Genomic DNA, 24,768 nt, shown 5'->3' on the forward strand with positions numbered 1-24,768 from the left:
AGTGACGTCATTTTGTATGTGACGAAACTCGAACTAAAAAGAAAACTACTGGAGATAGACGCATTGCCTCGCTCTCTGGAGATTTAGCGATGAAAAGTGCGTTCACCAAACATATTTTGTGACAGCATGATACTGATCGTCTTTTTGACGAAATGTCCCAGGCCTGACAACCCTTCCTTTCACTCACAGTTGCACTTGATACCGCGCCTCCGCGTGCCTGGGGAAAAAAAAAAAGCTCCCACAGTGGAGCGCACGCAAGCGCGCGCACACACACACACACATGCATGTGAAAACAGAAAAAACAGGTTGTTTTTGCGATCGATTATTGGCAACACTTTGAAAAGCCCTATATGCTTTACCTTAGATTTGTGCAAATCCGGAGAGAAAAAGAAGTCGGGGTGGGGAGTATGAAACTTAAATGTGATAACGCGGAAGCTGTTGCGACGCTACTGCCGTTGTATCTCAAGAAGAAATGGTAGGATGGGGGGATTACTGTCACGTTCTTCACTTATCCGTCTCGATCAAAAAAGGCCCGTTTTTCGTCTGTTCTATGTTAATCCACCGAACCCTGATGCCAAAGATTGTACGTAAATTAGATCTGAGAGTGAAATGTTCTGTTTTCAGTTGATCAAATCAGGAAATCTAAGTGTGCTTCCGGGAGGGTAGGAGGAGGAGGGGGGCGCGGGGAGAGAGACGCTAGCAAAACACGATATACAGGATCCTGTGTTCGGGAGCGTACCCATGTGCCTACGGCCCGCAGACATAAATAGAATTTATAAGATCGTGCCCACGGCCTCGGCCTTGCGTGTGAATGTGTGTGTGTGTGTGTGCATACATACACACCATGCACGCTCTTCACGATAAACCTACATATGACCATATGTGATTACTATCTGGTAGAAAAAATGCACACATGCGCACACCCACACGTGCCCTATTTTATCATCGGACTCTTACACATAAACATGTACAGATGCACACTCAAAGGCACTTAACGGTAACAGTAAAAAGCAATACCACAGAAACTGTGGTATTATGCAAAACGTTCACACACACACACACACACACACACACACACACACAGAGTCACGACCCCCCTAGGGAAGAGGTCGAGAGCTGTTATAAAACCTAACACCCCTCCCTGTTAACCAGACAACACACACAGAATACAGATGTTTCTCTACCAGACAATTTTATTATCTTCACTCTTTCCGAAGCGCTGTAGTGGAAATTAAGGATTAAATAATATTTTGGTACTGATTTACGCACGCAACCATACACACAGCTTATACTTGAACAAAAAAGAGAGGCAAGGCCTTCAAGACTCACTTGTGATACACTTAAAAAAAAGAGAAAAGATCTAATCGTTAAAATGTGTTCTGTATTTCTTATTATAAAGGTTCGGGTTAAAAAAAACAACAACAAAAAAACCCCCAAAACCAACCAACCCTGAAGGCAGATTCGAACCCCGCGTGTTCAGGTGAGAAGAAACTGTCTTACCCATTACACTATCGTGGCTCCTAAACTTACGTTCAAAAATTTAACATTTAATGAACATGCTTTTTAAAGGGCGATAAATCGATTCCGGTATTCGCAGTGAGAACGCTGTTTAAATCATTATTCTGGTGTATCTTGGGCATTCAAAAAATCTTTAAGGGCAATTAAGATTTCTTTTTAAGTCCGCGGTAAAGGAGACGTGGCTATCGCCGCAATCACACTGCTGTTTTCTCTGGATCTAGATAGATGTACAAGTTTAGTTACACCATAGATGTACAAGTTTAGTTACACCCGCTGGGAATGTAGACACGGTCAATTCAATTTCTCTTTTATGTTCATTCTAGTTTTATAGTTTTAAAGTTGATATGAAAATTGAGTATTTTGTTAAACTAATAACATATAGAGCCATACGTTGTATTAAGTGAAAAGGACTTCATTTTGAGAAAAGTCAAGACTGGAAATTTTTACGTTTCATCAAGGGTATTAACTCTCATGGTTTATTATTTTAAACTGTGAATTCCGACTGATTTTGTTGATATTTTTTATGGCAGTTTGGGGCGTAATCCAGTAAGTGATGAGGCGTTTACAATTCTTTCTCTGAATAAATATTTAACTGTCTCCCTCTCCAACTTTCCATCACATGTTATCGTGTATTGTCGATTGAATAGAGGCCTATAGGACTGAACGGGCAGGTCAACTACTTGAAACAAAATGGCGTCCTTCACGTTCGCGATAATATGAGCACATGCTTAGCAAAAGTTCCTGTTTGAACAAAAAAATGATAAAAATGACTGCTCTTGATGCTGTGTCAGAATATCAGATCAAAGTGCCAAGTTTAGAGAATGAAAAAATATAAATATAACAGGAAATCCATTTTGCATATAATTTAGCTTCTTTTAATTTTTTTTATTATTATTATTTTTTTTGTTTTGTTTTGTGCCCATCCCAGAGGTGCAATATTGTTTTAACAAGATGACTGGAAAGAACTGAATTTTTACTATTTTTATGCCAAATTTGGTGTCAACTGACAAAGTATTTGCAGAGAAAATGGCAATGATGAACTGAGTAATATTCACGTGGTTCGTGCACAGTCCGAGAATTTTACCCGAACTGAAGGATGGGAGGAGGAGGAAACGTGAAAGGAGAGGGTGGAGAAAAAACGAAGACAGGCCACACGCCCCAACTGTTGTCACAAGTTGTCACACACACACACACACGCGCGCGCGCGCGCGCGCACACACACACAAATGGGCGCACGCTCGCACGCACTCACACACACATTTTCATACACATAACAAACTGGCGCGCGCGTGCGCGCGCGCACACACACACACACACACACACACACACACACACACACACACACAGGCAACCGCACCCACACTCCTTTCTCCGTCCTCATGCTCTCACATCACTGTCAAGTAATCAGTCTGGATGGGAAAAGGTACGTTTTTAAATGGTAGGGAAGGATAGGCCTTATAGTAATGGGTGAAGAGATATGTTTTCAGGCCTGACCTGAAACTGAAAGATTTCAGACTGATTGTATCGGAGGAGTATGATAGACTTCTAGAGCTCAGCTACTGAGAAAAAAATGCTCGTTGGCCATGCTGTTTGCGTGTGAAATTAGGAAGCTGAAAGAGCCTGGTGTCAGTTGAGGACCAAAGGGTCCTGACGGGATTGATTTATTTTCTTATTTTAATAGTGCTTCATATGCCTTCTTCACTGGGGGAAAAACACCTTTTTACCCTGTTTATTTTTCTTTCTTTCTTACTTTATAACTTTTTTCTTTATTTCTTTCACGTGGAATAGGCAACAACATTATTACAAAAATTATGAATCAAATTTCTCGAAGAAAGAAAAAAACTCAGTTCAGATATCTACTGATCATTAAAACAATAAGAGGAGAAATGTTGAAGACAGGACAGAAACCGTACCAGAATGTGATGGCACCTCTGCTGGACGCACTTTCCACGGCTTCCCTTCAATACGTCGCTGTCCAGATGAAAATGAATAAAACACATGATTTTATACAATGCTCATTGCCAACAATTAACATCACACTCATACTTGAGATTGATACCCATATGCACATGTTGTAATGCGTGACATCCATAAATGATAACAAAATATATGTGATATCAATTAACCTTGCATGGAGTGTGTGTGTGTGTGTGTGTGTGTGTGTGTGTGTACTTGCGCTCGTGCGTGTGATGGTGGTTTCGGGGTTAAGTTTCCTGAGCGAATATGTAAAAACATATCGATGTGCACTGTTGTTGTGCAATATTTACGTTCTTTGTAAAATCAGTTTACGTCACTTCTCTGTTCGTCTGTCTGTCGTTTTCCTTTCTGTATCCACTGGATCCAGATGTTAGGGATGGAATTGATGGAATTGAACATAGTGCTCCAGCATTATACTCACTGTTTTGAACACGTACACAGCTTACCTCTTTCAATGGTCTATTCGCTGTGTGACTGAATATATGTTTGATTTGAATAATCCCCTTTCTTGCCAGTGTTGGAAGAAGAGCGGATTATTTTGTATGCTATTAATGAATCATCGAACAATAACTGGTTTTGGAAGGTAGTTTGTGTAACTTCTAGTTTCGTGATATTCTTGTAATCTATGCACGTTTTTATTACATTTTTCCAGAATTCATTATCCACACACATACACACACACACACACACACACACACACACACACACACACACACACACACACACAGAGAGAGAGAGAGAGAGAGAGAGAGATTCTGTGTTGTATGCCACTTTGTGCCCATCTTCATCTTCCTTGCTCTCCTTGGCCCACGTGCACAGGTGACAGTGGAGTTCAAGTTGACTTTTCTCAAGATCAATGACATCGACACCCTCAGTCAGCAGTTCGAGGCAGAGGTGTATGTCCAGTCCAAGTGGGAAGAACCAGCACTGGCAGGATTGGACAGTGAGGTCAGTGGAGAGTCAGGTCTGCGATGGCCTGGAATCAGATTCAAAGTCGTGAATGGTCGGGTTATGTGAGGGTTAGCTGATTAACTGGAAACCTGCTTTCTTCCTTTCTTCTTTCTTTTCCTCCTCCTCCTCTACCTTTTTTCCCCTTCTTCCTTATTGTCCTTCTCCTCCTTTTCACAATCTTCTCCTGTTGTCCCTTCTTTAAAATTCCACGTACTGCCCACCCCCATCTTCTGTTTCTCCTTATTCTTAATTGGAGGAGGTGGACGTAGCCTCCATGATACTGAGATTTTGTGTGTGTGTGTGTGTGTGTGTGTGTGTGTGTTTACGCACATCGTCAGTCTGCGTAATAACCATGTCTTCCTGTTTGTCTGTCTTGTTTGAAATACGTAAGTAAGTATTCAAGTGTGTCTTTTCATTGTATGCTTTGACATTTTCATTTCTCTTGAAATTATGTTTCTGTCAATAACGAGTTTAATCCGATACAGAAAAATTCAGTTCTTTCCCTGCTTTATGATCAAAATGACAATTGTAACTACAATATGATCGTGACAGGCTGTTGCGTGTTAGGGAACAGGTAGGTGAGTCCAGTGTGCTGAGATCTCACTTCAGTTCACTGTGTCATGATATTCAATTGTCAACCATGAACACTGACCGGTCAACACGCAAGGCTCAGCCCGCGAGAAAACGCGGAAAGCGAGGTGGGGCCCGTTCAAGGTTACACCAACGATGTTTTCGCCCTCCTCTACCCAGTATGTTCCTATCGAACGTTAGATCTCTACCCAACAAAAGTGAAGAACTTACATGTAACATTCAGACGAGGAGGGACTACAAAGAGTGCTCTGTGTTTTGTTTCACTGAAACATGGCTCAACCCGGACATCCCTGACAGCGCCGTTCAACCACCAGGCTCAGTCACTGTCTACAGAGCTGACCATACTGCTGTCTCAGGCAAGCAAAGGGATGGCGGTGTGTGTTTCCTCGTGAACACACGATGGTGCTTGCTTCCCTGAGGTGGAATTTTTCACCATCCAGTGCCGACCCTTCTACCTCCCACGAGAAATGACTTCAGTGACGCTGATCTGCTAGCAGACGAAATTAATAAGTACGAGAACAGTTGACACCTCCATCAAGAAGGCGTACCACACGATCCGCCGTGCTCTTTGGGGCAGTTCGATCACAGCATGATGTATCCGGTGCCGGAGTACAAACAAAAACTAAAAGCCGAAAAACCAGTCGTGAAAACTGTCAAACAGTGGTTGGACCCTGCTTTAAAGACCTTGCAGAACTGTTTTGAATGTACAGACTGGAGTATTTTTAAAGACTCTGCAGGGAACTTAGATGAATATACTGACACAGTGTGTGATTACATTTCTTTTTGTGAAAGTCTGTGCATTCTAACAAAAAATATCAAAATATTTTAAAACGACAAAATTTGGTGTAACGGGGCTGTTAGGCAAAAACTAAAGGAAAAAGAGAGAGCGTTTCGTGAAACTGATGATAGAACAGTCCACAATAAGACAAAAAGAAGTGTTGAAAAATGCAGCAAGAAGGCATAGTTTTTATATAGGAAACATTTAGAAGAACATTTGTCTGCAAACAACTCTAGGAATGTGTGGACCTTGCTGCAGAACATCACTGATTACAAAATGACCCACCAGACAGTCGACATCACTGACAGAACTCTTCCAGACAAACTGAACACATTCTACTCCAGGTTTGACAAACCATTGTCTATTTCCGACGTGGTTGCACCCAAAATCACCCCCACTCCCCCTTTCATAGTACAAGAGAATGAAGTCAGACGCCACTTCAGTCATCTGAAAATGAGAAAAGCCGCTGGCCCTGACAACATTTCACCAGGCCTATTGAGAAAGTGTGCAGTCCAACTATCTTGTGTATTCACTGACATATTTAGCATGTCCCTTCAGTCATGTGTGGTACCACACTGCTTTAAGAAATCAACAATTATTCCTGTTCCAAAGAAAGCTCAGCCTAATTGTCTCAATGATCATCATCCCGTAGCCTTAACATCAGTCGTCATGAAAACATTTGAATTCCTGATTCTGCAATTCCTAAAATCTTGCGTTCCTATATCTTTTGATCCCTTTCAGTTTGCCTACAGAGCCAACAGATCAGTTGAAAATGCCATTAGCTTAGGTCTCTACCACGTTCTCAGACATCTCGAAAATCCTAACCTTTTCATTGACTATAGCTCTGCGTTCAACACAATAGTACCATCAAAACTATATTTGAAATTGAAAGACCTCTCGCTGCCTGAATCAATTTGTGCATGGATGATTGGATCCAAGATTTTCTAAGATGCAGACCGCATGTTGTTAAAGTTGGTGACCTCACCTCCTCCAAATGTATTCTCAACATAGGCACCCCACAGGGATGTGTTCTATCCCCACTGTTGTACTCACTATTCACACATGACTGTGCAACTCGTAATGAATGTAACACCATGGTCAAGTTTGCCGTCGATACTACTCTAGAAGGGCTGATTACGAACAGTGATGAGTCAAAATATAGGAAAGAAGTACTAGAACTTGTCAGCTGGTGTGATCAAAACAACTTAGAACTCAACGTATCAAAAACAAAAGAATTAATTTTCGATTTCAGGAAGACTAGGTGTGACCCTCACCACTTTTCATTAAAAACAAGCAAGTAGAGATCATCAGCGAATTTAAATTTATCGGACTGATCATTTCCAACGATTTGAAATGGGAGAAAAATACGGGAAAAAATGTTAAGAAAGCACAACAGCACCTGTACTTTCTTCGGCGCCTCAGAAAATTTGGAATTAGAAAAGAACACATGGTCGATGTCTACTGAACAGTCATTGAAAGTGTGTTAACTTTCGCTATTACTGTTTGGTAAGGAAACATTTCCAAGGCAGAAGTCACAGCCCTGAACAGAATCGTAAAAACTGCCACCAAGATTACCGGGGCTGATCTACCTTCTCTAGAAGACATATAAGCGGCTACTCAAAAAAGCAAAATGAATCAGCCAGGACGAATCACATCCAGCTTATGGGATTTTCGAGATGCTCCCCTCTGGTCGACAGTACAGAAGTATAAGGACGAAAACCAATCGCTTCGCCAATAGCTTTTTTTCCGAAAGCAGTTAATGCCCTGTCTCTCGAACAAATCCGGTATGATAACTAGAATTGTGCAATCAACAACCATCTACCTGAAGATCTAGTCATCAGCCCCATCCACATGTAATATGCGGCTTCTGTTCAAACGTGTGTGTGTGTGTGTGTGTGTGTGTGTGTGTGTGTGAAAGAGAGAGAGAGTGTTTGTGTGAGTGTGTGTGTGTGTGCGTGCGTGCGTGCGTGCATGTGTGTGTGTGTGTGTGTGTGTGTGTGTGTGTGTAGTACGTGCATGTGTGAGTATGCACAAGTTACTTTTCTTGATATGCACTTGTATGTATCCTAATTTCTACTGTATATGTGTGTATGATTTTCGATTTATGTTCGTACCTTGTTATGTACTATCCCCCCCTCCGCCCCCCCCCCCCCACCCACCCCCAATATTCCTTGTGACCCCGGTACACTTGGTAATAAAGACATATTCTATTCTATTCTATCCTATTCTGTTCTAAAAAGGCAAACAGTTTCAACAGTCATTTTACTGGGTTTCTTTTTTTTTTCTTTTCACAAACTTAAGCATTTTAACTTTCATATCGACAGTCCCAAATAGTCATTTATTCTGCTTTGTATGAAAGTTACATTGAAGCATACATCTGCCATGAGCATCAACATTATGGTATGTAATGGGAAATCAATCTGAATATATCATCGGTACGATTGGTGTTTTTGTTACAATCTTTCAGAGCCGGAAAGTCGTGATGAATTAAGAGAAACTTTGATATTATAATCTTAAACAATGAAATGCTAATCGATATGGACTGCTAAGATGGAATTGTTCTTTCAGTTTTGTTGTTGTTCGTGCGCCTTGAAGGCTTTTGCCTCGTGTTTTTTTGTTTGTTTGTTTGTTGTTGTTTTTTGACTCACTTGTGTAAACAAAGTGAGTCTATGTTTTAACCCAGTGTTCGGTTGTCTGTGTGTGTGTGTGTGTGTGTGTGTGTGTATGTGTGTGTCTGTGTGTCTGTGTGTCCGTGGTAAACTTTAACATTGCCATTTTCTCTGCAAATACTAAGGGCAAAAGAGTGCAGTATTTTTGACTCACTTGTGTAAACAAAGTGAGTCTATGTTTTAACCCGGTGTTCGGTTGTCTGTGTGTGTGTATGTGTGTCCGTGGTAAACTTTAAACTGACATTTTCTCTGCAAATACTTTGTCAGTTGACACCAAATTTGGCATAAAAATAGTAAAAATTCAGTTCTTTCCAGTTATCTGGTTTAAAACAATATTGCACCTCTGGGATGGGCACACAAAAATAATAAAAGAAGCCAAATTATATGCAAACTGAATTTACTGTTATATATATATATATTTTTTTTTTTTATTCTCTAAACTTGGCACTTTGATCTGATATTCTGACACAACAAGAGCAGTCATTTGCATCATTTTTTGTTCAAACAGGAATTTCTTTTGCTAAGCATGGAAGTCATATTTATTTTGCATGTCTTTGGTGCAGATAGTATATTAATCTGTAATTAATGCTAGGGGGCTTAATTTGCTTTAAACTGAATTTTCTCATCTTAAACATTACATTTTGAAATTATACTCAATACATAAAAAGCTTGTTTGTTTTACTCTCCGTGTACAGGGCTTTCACTATGTTCATTCGCCCAAGTAGTCTTTTTCGGAAAATACTAAAATCAATACGGTGAGTGGACTTTATAGATCTGTTGGCTGAGCCCTGAAGGTCAAGGGCAAAAATCAATTGCGTAGACATATTTATACATATTCAAAGCACGTGCTCTCATTCTTCACGAGCGCGAACGACGCCATTTTGTTTCAAGTTGTTGACCTGCCCGTTCAATCCTATATTCAATGGACAATACACGATAACATGTGATGGAAAGTTGGAGAAGGAGACCATTAAATATTTATTCAGAGAAAGGTCTGTGAACGCCTCATCACTTATTGGATTATGCCCCAAACTGCCATAAAAATATCCACAGAATCAGTCGGAATTCACAGTTAAAAATAATAAACCATGAGAGTTAATACCCTTGAATTGATGAAACGTAAAAATTTCCAGTCTTGACCTTTCTCAAAATGAAGTCCTTTTCACTTCATACGACGTTTAGAAGTACTTGTACTTGGCTCTACATGTTATTAGCTTAACAAAATACTCAATTTTCATATCAACTTTATAAAACTAGAATGAACATAAAAGAGAAATTGAATCGACCGTGTCAACCGGGTGTAACTAAATTTGTACATCTATCTTGATCCAGAGAATACGGCTAAATGTTACAGTGTAATTGCGGCGATAGCCACGTCTCCTTTACCGCGGACTTAAAAAGAATTTTTAATTACCCTTACAGATTTTTTGAATGCCCAAGATACACCAGAATGATATGATTTAAACAGCGTTCTCACTGCGAATACCGGAATCGATTTATCGCCCTTTAAAAAAGCATGTTTAAATGATGTATTTTTGAACGTCATTTAAGGAGCCACGATAGTGTAATGGGTAAGACAGTTTCTTCTCACCCGAAAACGTGGGGTTCGAATCTGCTGTTATGAATTCTTTCTTTTTTTTCTTCTTTTTTCTTTTTCTTTTAACCCGAAGCTTTATAATAAAATAAAGAATACAGAACACGTTTTAACGATTAGATTTTTTTTAAGTGTATCACAAGTGAGTCTTGAAGGCCTTGCCTCTCTTGTTTGTTTTTTGGTGTTTTTTTTTGGTTTTTTTGTGGTTGTTTTTTTGTTGTTGTTGTTGTTTTTTTGGGGTGGGGGGTTGTTTGTTGTTTTTTGTTTGTTTGTTGTTGTTGTTGTTTGTTTGTTTTGTTTTTAGTAGGGGTGGTTGGTAAGGGGAGAGGATGAGCGAGATATTTTATTGGTCACAACTTCTTGCTTCTAAGCACAGTGATGATCGGAGACCTGATCTGATCTGACTTGTGGTTTGACCTGTCTTGACTCGCTCCCCCCCACCACCACCCCCATGCACGCTGGCTGTTTGGGATGGCGGTTAAGGAACTGGACAAACTGTTACCCTGCGACCTGTGGGACCCACAGCTCATCATCGTTAACATCGCCGGTGACTTCGACCAGGAGATTCGCTCCTTCGTGGTGCGCTATGAGCAGGGCTACAAGAACCCCGTCGTCCTGCACCGCTGGCGCTTCAAGGGGCTGTTCAGGAAGGCTCTGGAGCTGCGACACTTCCCCTTTGACGTGCAGGTTAGCTGGAGGCTGGAAGGGGGGGGGGAGGGGAGCTGGTTGGGAGTGGCGGTGACATGGGATGGGGAAGGGTGATGTGAGATGATGCGGTGTATGGGGGTGGTGGTGTACATGACATGGGGTGGTGTGTGTGGTGGGGGGAGGTGGAGGGGGTCGGGAGTGGGGGCGGTAAGTTAAGTCCGGGGCGGTGTAGATCGAGCGGGTTGCTGAGCTCCATTGGTGGCGGATGATAATTTTTGCGACATCAGTACGCAGGTTTGCACTGCAATCCAGACAGCTGTACTGCTGTGCTGTACCGGTGCATATTTATTTGTTGTCTTCCTGATGAAAAAATATCCAGTTTCAAATAGCAGTGATACTGTAGACTTTTAAAAGGTAGTCACTTCCCATAGTGTACGTGTGCTTTAGAACCCAGATAAGGTTATGAAAAGACTAAAGACTGACACAGGAAGGGGATAAATGAGAGGGGAAGGGATGTTTAGAAATAAGGCTTCCACAGATCTCGTCATTCAGAGATCCACAACTCTGCCTTTCCAGACAGCCCCATAATGAGAGTATGGGGTCACAAGGTCACCAAAAATTAAAGCTTTCTTTTTGGAGATTGTGATCTCTATTGGAAGTCAAAGATCAATTTCACACTATGGCATATTAAAGAAGCTTTGTGGGTAAAAGAACAGTTCTTGCTTCCTATCATCACCAAGCGTAGTACACTGATCGGTCATGATATGTGATATCAAATTCCCCAAAGAGCCAAAGTCTCGGTTAGAACAAGACAGAATGGAATGTGCAGAGCAGAGCTTGTTTTTGTAGGCTTTTTTTTGTACAGTATTTTGGTGTGACAAGAACATAACCATTTCAAAAAGTCAAGTGAAAAGGCCAATATTAAAATGTCCTGTGACTGATCAGACCGTCACTCAGTCAGTCCTTCACTTTGTGGGCCGACAGGACCTGACCATCCAGCTGTCTACAGAGCGATCCTTCGAGGAGATCAAGATGACCCATGACAAACAGCAGCTGAGTTCTGTCAACACCCGCACCTTCCAGGTAACCTACTGCTTCATGTGCCGTGCTCACTCAGGCATCGTCTTTCTGTCAGTAAACGTGTCAGTAATCTCTCTTCTTGAGAAAATAAAGTATTGTTGTATCTTGTGAAATGAAAGGTTCGACTTTTTGTCAGCATACATGTCAACAATTTCACTTTTGGAGAGAATGACAAACTCTTTGCATTTTGTAAAACGAAAGCCAGGATATCAATCTTCTTAACTTGATTTTTCAGGGACTGAAGTATGTAAAATGTTTTTTACGTTGTTTTCAGTAGTTTAATTTAGTTTAAAGTTTAAACTTTAAGTGGGCTGAGCGAGACGTATGTTAATTGATATTTTAATGTTGTTTTGGTTGATCCGTTACTTTGCGTTCTCTTCAACTGGTGTTAAGAACTGCCAAAGGGGCTATTTGCGGTCGGCTGGGCTGTAATTGATTTGATTTGATCCCCCACCTCCCACCCCACGCCCTGTTGCCGGGTGCAGGATTCCCAAGAGTGGAGCATCTACAACCATGTGCAGTGTGACTACCGCAACACCACCGTGCAGTACGCCTCCTCCACCATCCACCCCATCCTCGTCTTCAGCTGCCGGGTGCGGCGCCGGGTGGGCTACTTCATGTGGAACATCGTCTTCATTGTGGTCAGTGGAGGGAGGAGGAAGGTGTTGAGGGGTAGGTGGGTGTCACATGATCAGAGTTCATCCAAAGCAAGAGAGGTGGACAAATTCCACTGTATTATTATTTCCAGACAATTAGGTTTTAGAAACTCTTTCCCCCTCGCTTCTTCTTTTCTCCCGCCACCCCTCCCCTTCTCTCTCTCTCAGTCTCCCAGTCTCCCTCTCCTTCACCACCACCACCTACACTACATGTATCATCAAAAGTCTGTATCTCTCGTCTACACACACACACACACACAACAAATATATATATATATATATATATATATATATATATATATATATATATGTATGTATATAATGTATAATATAATGTGGTATGGTGTATAATGCAAAAAGTTAAGTAACAACACACACACGCGCGCGCGCGCACATGCACACGAGTACAGTTATGTTAGAGGATGTGTGACTCGTGACGCACAGTTCCTGTTACTAGTATTCTATCACTGCTTTCTCAATCACGGTCTCCCTTCGACACCACACACCACGTATACACAATGTATGAGGACCTTTCAATAAGTATTGCAATACAGCGATTCAAGTAAAGTTACAAACCTTCTGCATACTCCACTTTTTCAAAGAACTCTCCTCAGCGTGTATGCACTTCATCATCCACTGAAACCAAGTTGTTATGACGTCAGCCCACGTGACCTGGGGTATGTCCATAATGAGACCCTCGAAGAAGGCTCGAGCATCTTCTGCACACTGAAACTTTTTTTCCCCTTCAACTGCTGATTCACCTCGGGGATCAAAAAACCAGTCGTAATGGGCTAATACGGGAGATGGGTGACCAGTTCAGGAAGTCTAGATTGGCAGCAGCTGTGTGAGCTCGGGCATTGTCATGATGCAGCAGTAGCCCTCTTGTTCCATTTCTTGGACGGCGTACACACCATGCTTTAAACACATTTGGGAGGCAGACAGTGACAAACCACTCAGAATTTACTGTCCTTCTTTATTAGAGGAGTGCAGTCGCAACATGGCCTGATTTTGCAAAGAAATATGCAACATCAACAGGACCAAGACAGAAGCCACCTGCTTCTCCCTGTCCCCAATGAAAGAGACCTTCACCCTCCAAACTGAAGGAGAGTCGATCCCTCAACAGGACACACCCACCTACCTCGGTGTGAAATTGGACCGCAGGTTATCCTGATCTCCTCACATCAGCACCGCCCAGAGCAAAGCCATATGCAAGATGGCTGCGATTAAGGAACTGGCCGGCACCAAGTGGGGAGCTAACATGAAGATCCTTACTCAAGTTTACACAGGATCAGTCAGATCTAATATGGAGTATGCCTCCAACGCCTGGGCAACAGCATCAAAGTCTAGCACAGAACCCTTGGCCAAAATCCAGAACGCCAGTCTGCGCCTCAACACAGGTGGCTTGAAGACCATAACCATCAATGCTCTGGCAGGAACTGCTGGACTCATGCCTCTGGAAGAGAGAAGAGATGAGAGACTGCTTCGCCAGAGTGAGAAGATGAAACGGCTTCCATCACACCCTCTATCTTTAAAACTCCAGGCCCCAAGCAAGAATAGGCCGAAGCGCAGAAGCACAAACCACCAGACCTATGGCCAGTGATTGCCTGACAGTAACCAACCTGTTGAACCCCTGCAAGACTCTGAAGACTGGTCACTTGATGTCCCCCCCCCCCCCACCCCCACCCCCACACCCCCCTTGTTGTCCTTGACATCCTTGGCATTCAGAGCAAAGGCCAGTTCCTGGATGCTGAGCTGAAGCTGCTGACCCTGGAAACACAGGATAAGGACTACCCGAGCACCACCTGGACCCGTGTATACACAGACGGCATGGCCGATAATGCTGTTAGGAACTGGGGAGATGGCAGTTCGGTAAGGCATTCCATCGCTACTGGCCTCACCTCAACGAATTTTAGAGCCGAGGCATCTGCGCTACTAGCTGCAGCCCAACTCCTCAGCCAGAGAGATATTTTGCCAGACCACACTCTCTTCCTCAGCGACTGCCGAGCTGTCTACAAAACCTCCAGAATGGGGGACAAAACCTTGCGGGGCATCCAGTCTGAGATGCATGCCCTAAGTGCCAGAACCACAACGGTCCTGCAGTGGATCCCCTCTCACTGCGGCATTGCAGGAAATGAAGAGGCAGACAAGCTGTCCAAAGCAGGAAGCAGGCTCACCCAATCTGCCCACCCCCTTAGCTTTGGGGATGCAAAGGGCATCCTGCACAGCCACTTCAGAAACAGCTGGCGAGAACGGCTACATCTGGGAGCAGAGGACAGCATCCATCAACTGAGTCGAGCTGAGCAAGTCTTCTTCCTCAGACTGCGCACGGGCCGCTGAACGTGAACGTTTTGATCAAGGTGACAAAAGTGGTCCATACCCTTGGGCGTTCAGTTTAGTAAGAGGCGAAAACATAACGTAAAATCATGCTGAACTGGTTTGACTTTTTGAGAAATCCTATCGTGCGGAGTTGTGGTTTCCCTATGCTGTAAAACAGGGACACAAACGCTCTGTTTTCAGTAGCTGAGCTTTTCTTTCTTTTTTTTCTTTTCTTTTTTTCTTCTTCCTTTTTTATGCTTAACAACAAGATTTCCTCACAAAAATCTTCACATCAGATTCTGTAAACGATTGCTGGGTGTACACAGTAAAGCGGTACTAGGTGAACTGGGACGATTCCTTGTAAGCGCGAAAGATATCTGTAATATCATCTGAATTTGGATACATACAGCAGATTCACTTCAGAATTCAAGTATAAAATAGTGCAATAAAAATATGATTGAAAAAAACGATAAATACCAGTGGCTTTATTTTGTTTGATCTGTTCTTGTCTTACTTGGTTTTGATCATGATTGTTTGAACCCGCGTACACTGAATGTTAACAGATTAAATATTTGCACTCTTGAATGAATTGGAATGTCAGTATAAAAGCTTTTGGAGAAAGCAGAAAAACGAGAATAAATCTAAGTTAACATTCTGCAGTTATGTTTTTCATAAGAATACAAAATAATAAGCATATAATCGCCATGTGCAAAATTCGCATAAGTGTACTTGATCACCACATAAAAAGAGGCAGACGCTGTGTAAATATAAGGTGTAGTAGAAGATGTGTATCGTTTTCTCAACAAATGTTTTAGTTATGAACATTTACGAGAAGTTCAATTGAACGATGAAAGTCTGCATTAAGAAATTTGGATAATACTGATACAGTCAATCAGTTGTGTAATTACTAACCTGAACAACCTCGACAAGCAAATTTCATGTATGAATGCTACAAAGTACACATCAGATTATCACTCACACATCAGAAATATCCATATAATTCATCATTCATTCACACATCTTATAATCAGATTGGTTGGTTTTTACCCATTTTTGTTGTCTTTAAACATTTGTTTATGCTTTTCATGACAAATAAATATGATTCTGATGATTCTGACTCACACACACACACACACACACACACACACACACACACACGCACACACACACATTTTGAATAATTATTTATTACTCCGTTAAATCACAGAATATCTGAATCAAAGTCCAGTTGGTATCTACCTTTGATTGGTTATGTTTTTAATGATTACGCTTAATCCTGTTACAGGAATGTTTGAAATTGTTATACAGTACTCTCAGTTAGTTCAATCTTTCGGAGTTCTTCCTGTTCTAACCGCTGCCACTTTTGTTATGTATCTTTTACTGTATCGGTCATCCCAACACCCAGCACCTCTTCCCATCGCCCCACACCCCAACCTCCACGCGCACACAGAACTACTACCTCCATCCGCCCATTCTCCCCCCGTCTAATATCACTTACCAGTGAAAAGACGGTGGGTTTTGTGTGTGTGTGTGTGTGTGTGTGTGTGTGTGTGTGTGTTTGTTTGTTTGTTTGTTTTTAACTCACTTGTGTAAACAAAGTGAGTCTATGTTTTAACCCGGTGTTCGGTTGTCTGTGTGTGTGTGTGTGTGTGTGTGTCTGTGTCTGTGTGTGTGTGTGTGTGTGTGTCCGTGATAAACTTTAACATTGACATTTTCTCTGCAAATACTTTGTCAATTAAAAACCAAATTAGGCATAAAAATAGGGAAAATTCAGTTCTTTCCAGTCATCTTGTTTAAAACAATATTGCACCTCTGGGATGGGCACAAAAAAATTAAAAAAAGAAGCCAAATTATATGCAAACTGCATTTACTGTTATATTTATATTTTTTTGTATTCTCTAAACTTGGCACATTGATCTGATATTCGACACAACAACAAGAGCAGTCATTATTATCATTTTTTGTTCAAACAGGAACTTCTTTTGCTAAGCATGGAAGTGTTATTAATTTTGCAAACGTTTTGGTGCAGATAGTAAAAAAGGGAAATTAATCTGTAATTAATGCCAGGGGACTTAATTTCCTTTAAACTGATCTTTCTCTTCTTAAACATTACATTTTGAAATTATACTCAATACATAAAAAGCTTGTGTGTTTTACTCTCAGTGTACAGGGCTTTCACTATGTTCATTCGCCCAAGTGGTCTTTTTCGGCAAATACTAAAATCAATGCGATGAGTGGACTTTACAGATCTATTGGCTGAGCCCTGAAGGTCATGGGCAAAAATCAATTGCGTACACATATTTATTCATATTCAAAGCGCGTGCTCATATTCTTCGCGAACGCGAACGACGCCATTTTGTTTCAAGCTGTTTACCTGCCCGTTCAATCCTATGGACAATACACGATAACATGTGATGGAAAGTTGGAGAAGGAGACCATAAAATATTTATTTAGAGAAAGATTTGTGAACGCCTCATCTCTTACTGGATTATGCCCCAAACTGCCATAAAAAATATCCACAGAATCAGTCGGAATTCACAGTTAAAAATTGTAAACCATGTGAGTTAATATCCTTGAACTGATCACGATGAAACGAACAAAATTCCAGTCTTGACTTTTCTCAAAATGAAGTCCTTTTCTCTTCTTACGACGTTTAGAAGTACTTGTACTTGGCTCTACATGTTATTAGTTTTATAAAATACTAAATTTTCATATCAACTTTAAAACTATAAAACTAGAATGAACATAAAATAGAAATTGAATCAACCGTGTCGTACTACATTCCCGGCGGGTGAAACTAAACTTGTACATCTATGTAGATCTAGAGAAAACGGCTAAATGTTGCAGTGTGATTGCGGCGATAGCCACGTCTCCTTTACCGCGGACTTAAAAAGAATTTTGTATTGCCCTTAAAGATTTTTTGAATGCCCAAGATACACCAGAATAATATGATTAATATTTTAAACAGCGTTCTCACTGCGAATACCGCAATTGATTTATCGCCCTTTAAAAAAAGTATGTTCAAATATTAAATTTTAGAACGTCGTTTAAGGAGCCACGATAGTGTAATGAGTAAGACAGTTTCTTCTCACCCGAACACGCGGGGTTCGAATCTGGTTAGGACTTATTTTTTTTAACCCGAAGCTTTATAATAACAAATACAGAACACATTTTAACGATTAGATTTTTTTTTTTTAAAGTGTATCACAAGTGAGTCTTGAAGGCCTTGCCTCTCTTGTTTGTTTTGTTTTGTTTTGTTTTTTTGTTTCGTTGCTCCTTCGTCCTTTTCTTCTAACAAACATTTCCCCCTGATTTCCCTGTTTGAATGTCTTGTTTTTGCGTTTGTTTGGCTCTGATGGTTTGCCATGTTGCTGTTACCTTTTCTCAATGAATAAATGTCATATATATCACCCACAAAAAAAAAGAAAAGAAAAGACGTTAAACTAAAGAAAGAAGGAAAGAAAGAAAGAAACACACACACACACACACACACACACACACACACACAGTACAGTGATGGAGGAGTGTGTGATGTGTGGCACACAGTTCCTGGTTCTGATGCTGTCCCTGCTGTCTGTCGCCATCGAGCCCGCCTCTTCTGACCGCCTGGCCAGCACCATGACCCTGTTCCTCACCATGGTGGCCTTCAAACTTGTGGTCAAACAGAGCCTGCCCACCATCTCCTACCTCACCTACCTTGTTGGTCAACCCTCCCTCTCCTCCTCTTCTTCCTCCTCTCTCTGTCTTCGTTCTCTTCTTCTTCTTTCTCCTCCTCCACTTCATGTGTGTGTGTTTGTGGTGAGTGTGTGTGATAAGCGCTGAGAAAACCAAGCTGATGTCCAATAGCAACAACAGCATTACAGAGGACATAAACGTTTATGGGCAGAAATTTGAAACTGTCCAGCATTTGAAATATTTGGGAGCCATAATCAGTGACGAAGGCTCCAATCCAGATTATTGCTAGAGCTGCCCAAACAGCTGTGGCACTAGCAAGACTGAAACCCATATGGAAAGACAGCAGAAGCACCATCAGTCAGACTCATGCGTGCATTGGTACTTTTCATGTTTTTGTACGCTTGCGAGACATGGACACTCACACAGAACTGCAAAAGAAAATCCAAGCTGTGGGAATGAGATGCTATCGAAAGATCTCGTATCTCGAACACATCACCAACGAGCACGTTCGCCAGACCATCTCTCAACATATAGGGCCACAGGACGACCTACTGACCATCGTGAAGAAAAGGAAATGGTTTGGTCATACCACAAGATCAAACGGCCTGGCCAAAGTCATCCTCCAAGGAACCGTAGAGGCGGAGAGAAGAAAATGCAGACAAATGAAAAAAAATGGTCTGACAACATTGAAGAGTGGACAAGGCTGACGTTTGCTGAGACACAATCAATCACACACGATCGTCCAGGGTGGAGAAGGCTAGTGCACGAGTTAACATCGCGGTGCCCCAACGGTTCCCCACGGAGCTGAGGCAAGGCAAGGGTATGTGTGTTCGTGTGTGGTGCTTGCGGGGAGGGTTTGGATGGGTGAGTGTGGGTTTGTGTTGATGGGTCAATCAAGTCATTTTATTACCTCCAAACAGCAATTCGTATGCGGTCTTGCTGCTCATGCTCCCTTTACAAACATAAAACATACACTTAGAAGACTTGTATGTGCCTCCAAGCTCATAATTTGCATATACACTTGCATAACAAATTTAACAAATATGGTGATTGTCATAGAAATACCAAGCTGCAAAACAACACAGCAAAGATAAGACTAAATAAGGTAGAAAGACATCAAATCACGACAGTGAAATTAACATTTTTACAGTAAAATAGCTAAACATCTCAACTTTAATTCAAATTCGGCGGAATAAAAGAGCACAAACAATTAGAAATAAGAAATTTCCATCTCGACTCCTCTTTCCTCTCTCTCTCTCTCCGTAAGCCCTCTCTGCCCCCCAACTGTTTTGTTTTGTTTTTTGTTTTGTTTGTTTGTGTGTTTGTTTGTTTTCTTTTATCTTTACTATTATTACGCGAGTTCAGTCCAACAATGCATTCATTATGAATGTTAGTCATAACTCACTTTCAGAATGATGGAAAAAGAGACATTTCATTTATAGAATAGCATATTTATTACCAAATGTACCGGGGGTCACAAGGATATCGGGGGTGGGGGTGGGGGGTGGGGGGGGTTACATAAAACGGTAACAAACATAAATCGAAAATCATACACTAACACAGATACAGTAGAATTCTGGACACATACATATGCATATCGATACATGAACTTGTGCATGCACTCACACGCACACTTGCACACTCACACACACACACACACACACACACACACACACACACACACACGTTTGAACATGAGCCGCACATTACACATTACATACGGACGTGGCAGATGACTAGATCTTTAGGTAAATGGTTGTTGATTACACAAGTCTCTTTAATCATACTGGTTTTGTTCGAGAGACAGGGCATAGACTGCTTTGAGGAAAAAGCTATTGGCGAAGCGATTGGTTTTGGTCCTAATACTTCTGTACGTACCGACGACCCGAGGGGAGCATCTCGAAAATCCCAAAAGCTGGATACGATTCGTCCTGACTGATTGAATTTGCTTTTATTTATTTATTTAAAATCATCAGAAATGATCAGTCCGATCAATTCACTGATGATCTCTACTTCCTTGTCTGCAATAACAAGTGGTAGAGGGTCAGATTTACTCTCCCTGAAACCTAGAATTAATTCTTTTGTTTTTGATACGTTGAATTCTAATTTATTTTGATCACACCAGGTGACAAATTCTAGTATTTCTTTCCTATATTTATAATCACCCCTTCTGGAGTAGTACTATCGGCAAACTTAACCATGGTGTTATATTTATTATGAGTTGCACAGTCATGTGTAAACAGCGAGTACAACCATGGGGACAGAACACATCCCTGTGGGGCGCCTGCGTTGAGAATACAGGTGGAGGAGGTGAGGTCACAAACTTGCGGTCTGCATCTTAGAAAATCTTGGATCCATGCACAAATTGATTCAGGCGGCGAGAGGTCTTTCAACTTGAAATATAGTTTTCATGGTATACTTGTGTTGAATGCAGAGCTGTAGTCAATGAAAAAGGTCCTAGCATAGCTGTTAGGATTTTCGAGATGTCTGAGGACGTGGTGGAGACCTATGCTGAAGGCATCTTCAACTGATCTGTTAGCTCTATAGGCGAACTGAAATGGGTCAAAAGATGGGGAAATGCAGGTTTTTAGGAATTGCAGAATCAAGCGTTCAAATGTTTTCATGACGACCTATGTTAAGGGTACAGGACGATAATCATAAGCCAAGTAGGCTGTGCTTTCTTTGGAATAGGAATTATATTTTATTTCTTACAGCAGCGTGACACCACCCATGACTGAATGGACATGTTAGATATCTCAGTGAATACACTAGATAGTCGGACTGCACACTTCCTCAAAAGGCCTGGTGAGATGTTGTCAGGGCCAGCGGCTTCTCTAATTTTCAGACGACTGAAGTGGCATCGAGCGCGTGTGACCTCATTCTCTTGAACAATGAAAGGGGAATGGAGGTGATGATGAGTGCAACCACGTCAGAAGTAGACAATGGTTTGTCAAATATGGAGTAAAATGAGTTTAGTTTGTCTGGTAGAGTTAGAGTTCTGTCATCCTATCGGTGGGTCATTTTATAATCAGTGATGTTCTGCAGTCCGGTACACACATTCCTAGAGAAGTTTTGCAGAAAAAAATTATTCTAGTTTTTTTTCTGCATCAGAACTTTGCTTTCTAAGTTTCTTGGTGTACTTTTCAACACTACTTTTTGCTTGATTGTAGATTTTATCATTAGTTTTACTTGATGAAGTCTTAAATTATCAAATAGTTAAAGAAAGATGAAAAATATTATATGAAATAAATTCATTGGTAAAAGAAAGAAAGAAAAAAGATGGATGTGTAAAAGATGTGTGTAGGTAGGTGTGGTGGGGTGGGAGGGAGCCTGAAAGACAACAGTAATGTATTGTGTATGTGTCGAGTGGGTGGTGGTGGTGACGGAGAAGGAGATACACAGAGATAGAAAGACAACAGTAATGTATTCTGTATGTGTCGAGTGGGTGGTGGTGGTGACGGAGAAGGAGATACACAGAGATAGAAAGAGACAACGGGGGGAAAGAGGGGGTGGGGGAGTGTAGGTTCATAAAAAGTTAGGACCACTTGGGAATTTCTAGTTTTCTTCTGGGGTTCTTGGGGTCATGGTGAAAAAATGCTGAATTTTCGGCAAGTTTTTTTCGACGAAAATCCACGGCTGTTGTTGATAAACAAATGAATAACTGTAAAGTTTGGGCTGAAATATAGATTTTTTCAAATATTTCTCCATGTATGAATATACATCACAAAAGGTTGTTGTTTTTTTGTAGGAGGGAAAAAAAGCACACCACAAAAAACCCAGCAAAACAACCAATAAAAATAGCCAAAGAAAACAACACAATAAACATTTCACAAGCTCATATTACTCTGTAGTGTACTGCCTTCCCAGTCCTATCCCTCCTTTCACAACACACACACACTCACACATTCCAGGAAAGATAATAATAATTCAAAGAGAGAGAGAGATCCTGGAAAAAGGAGAGAGACAGAGAAAAAGAGTTCAGCAAACTGGTCTGCAATTACCAATTGCTATTACTAACTTCTAATGAATTACCCTTATCATGTCCGGTACGGTGCAAAGTTTTACATGAAATAACGATATACATGATTCATGCATGCATATAATGATGTAATGTCGTATTAGCATGATATATGGAACCTCTCAACACTGAAAGCACTTAACAATAACTGAATAAAGTGGTGCACAAAATGATGATGATAAAACAGACTTGAAAATGATACGGTGTATGATGCAAAAACGTACAAGTGAACACAAATAATAAGTAACAATGCATCTCTTAGCCAACCCCCTCCCCCACCTCCCTCCCACACGCACACATCCAAATCATAATGATAAAATAAAAATAAAAACTAAATAAAATAAGCTGATAGAAATGCTAACAACAACAATGATAATGATGTTATATATTTTATCAAAAAATAGAGATGAAGAGCTCGGAGAGCTCAAAAAGGGAGAGAGGTAGAGACAGACCCAGAGACTCAGCGAGAATGAGACTTTTCCAGCACACATATCCTCACCAGTACCAAGCCCTTGAGCAGCAAAAGAAAGGCCCAAGAGGTTGGAATAGGACTGAGCGGTGGAAAGACAACCTCTGTTTTTGAAGAAATCCCAACAGAGAGAGAGAGAGCGAGAGAGAGAGGAGAACTCAGGAAGAGAGAAAGGAAATACAGAGAGAGACAGTCGGACAGGCATGCAGACTGAGGCCCACGCTGTGTCCATCCCCCCCCCTCCCCCCACCCCCCTGCAGCCTGCATCATTTGAAATATCTCTCGATTTTTTTTTCTTAAAAGCATACCTGTCCTTATGAAGTCGTCCTTAACTTCTTGTCAGGTCCCTTTACAAAAAGATTTAAAAAGGAAAGAATAAGAAACAAAAACAAAATGCTGAAAGTTTATGATGTGCGGCGGGTGGCTAGACACCCTTATGGAATTAAAAACGAGATCCATAAAAGGGCGTCGGCCCAGGAGAGCCACCGACGGCCATCTAGCTCCACCGTGCTGTGTGCATGCCACACGCAGTGGCCCCCGGGGTGTGTCTACCCATGCATGCGACGTCTGGATCCGGCAGAATCTGCGGAAGAAACCTATCGGTTCAACGAAGAGGAAGGCGGTTACAGCAACGCACTGTGGAGTGCAGAGAGCAAGATGAGACACCGAAAGGATATCTTGGTCATCCACTGCATCCGTGCTCATCCTCCAGTCGTCTCGACTTAGTCTTGCCACTGGAAATTGGTGGACCCGGACGAGAGAGTGAGGTCGACGTTGCGCAACTCCTCTTCACTTTAAACAAACTCATCGCGCAAATCATCAGTCATCCTTAATGACCTTTCATCCTTCATCATTTCATCACCATCAAGTCCTGTGGCGACAGGCGAGCGACGAAACGACAGGTGTGGGTACACTGGCAGTCGCAGACCTGCACGCAGGCGGCTCAGGCCATAGGGTCGTTCTTCGTCGACATGAGCAGCGATGGAGCTCGGCAGCCGTCTGAGTGTCTGAGCAGCCCTCTTTAGGAATGCACTGCTCACCTCCCTGGCATGAGGAAGGGGCTAGAAAAGGTGCCCTAAAAAATGCCTGCTCCATATCACCCTGGCCAGCATACCGCGGCTGGCGGGGACCCTACATCAGCGGTCGAAACAAAGAGAAAGAAAAGAAAAAAACAAGGATCGTTCCTCTCACCATTGGTGCTTGGAACATAAGGACTCTCCTGGACAGAGATAACGCGGACAGACCCCAAAGGAGAACGGCACTAGTTGCATCCGAACTCGCCAGATACAACATTGACATCGCAGCCTTGAGTGAGAACCGGCTTGCAGGCGAAGGCGAGCTCTGTGAACGGGGATCTGGTTACACCTTCTTCTGGAGTGGACGAGGAAGCGAAGAACGACGTGAGGCTGGCGTTGGTTTTGCAGTAAAAACAGCACTTGTCAGCAAGCTAGCTGGAATCCCAAAGGGAGTCAATGATAGGCTTATGACCATGAAACTCCAACTGGCATCTGGCCAGAAGCACCTCACCATTGTCAGTGCCTACGCCCCAACCATGACCAACCCGGATGAAGTGAAGGCGAAGTTCTACGGGGACCTTCACTTTGTCATTGCTGCTATCCCTAAAGCAGACAAGCTCATCATTCTTGGGGACTTCAATGCTAGAGTTGGCTCTGACTCTATCTCCTGGGATGGAGTGATGGAAAACACGGCGTGGGCCACTGCAACCCAAATGGATTGCTTTTGCTTCAGACCTGTGCAGAGCACGAACTGCTGATAACCAACACAGTTTTCTGCCTCCCTACCCGTAACAGGACGTCATGGATGCACC

At 42.0% G+C, this 24,768-nt stretch overlaps 1 protein-coding gene across 1 annotated transcript in view; it reads left to right on the forward strand.

Moving 5' to 3' along the window:
- The first annotated feature begins 350 nt into the window (after positions 1-350).
- Positions 351-24,768, forward strand: part of LOC143297494 (cys-loop ligand-gated ion channel-like) — a 30,325-nt gene continuing 5,907 nt past the window's right edge. Inside the window, exons 1-6 of the mRNA XM_076609894.1 lie at positions 351-392; positions 4,315-4,425; positions 10,562-10,765; positions 11,711-11,809; positions 12,292-12,447; positions 18,325-18,477. Of these exons, the coding sequence (XP_076466009.1) occupies positions 351-392; positions 4,315-4,425; positions 10,562-10,765; positions 11,711-11,809; positions 12,292-12,447; positions 18,325-18,477 (765 nt within the window). The remainder of the gene's footprint in view (positions 393-4,314; positions 4,426-10,561; positions 10,766-11,710; positions 11,810-12,291; positions 12,448-18,324; positions 18,478-24,768) is intronic.

Source organism: Babylonia areolata, chromosome 22, assembly GCF_041734735.1.
Source record: "Babylonia areolata isolate BAREFJ2019XMU chromosome 22, ASM4173473v1, whole genome shotgun sequence".
Taxonomy (NCBI): domain Eukaryota; kingdom Metazoa; phylum Mollusca; class Gastropoda; order Neogastropoda; family Buccinidae; genus Babylonia; species Babylonia areolata.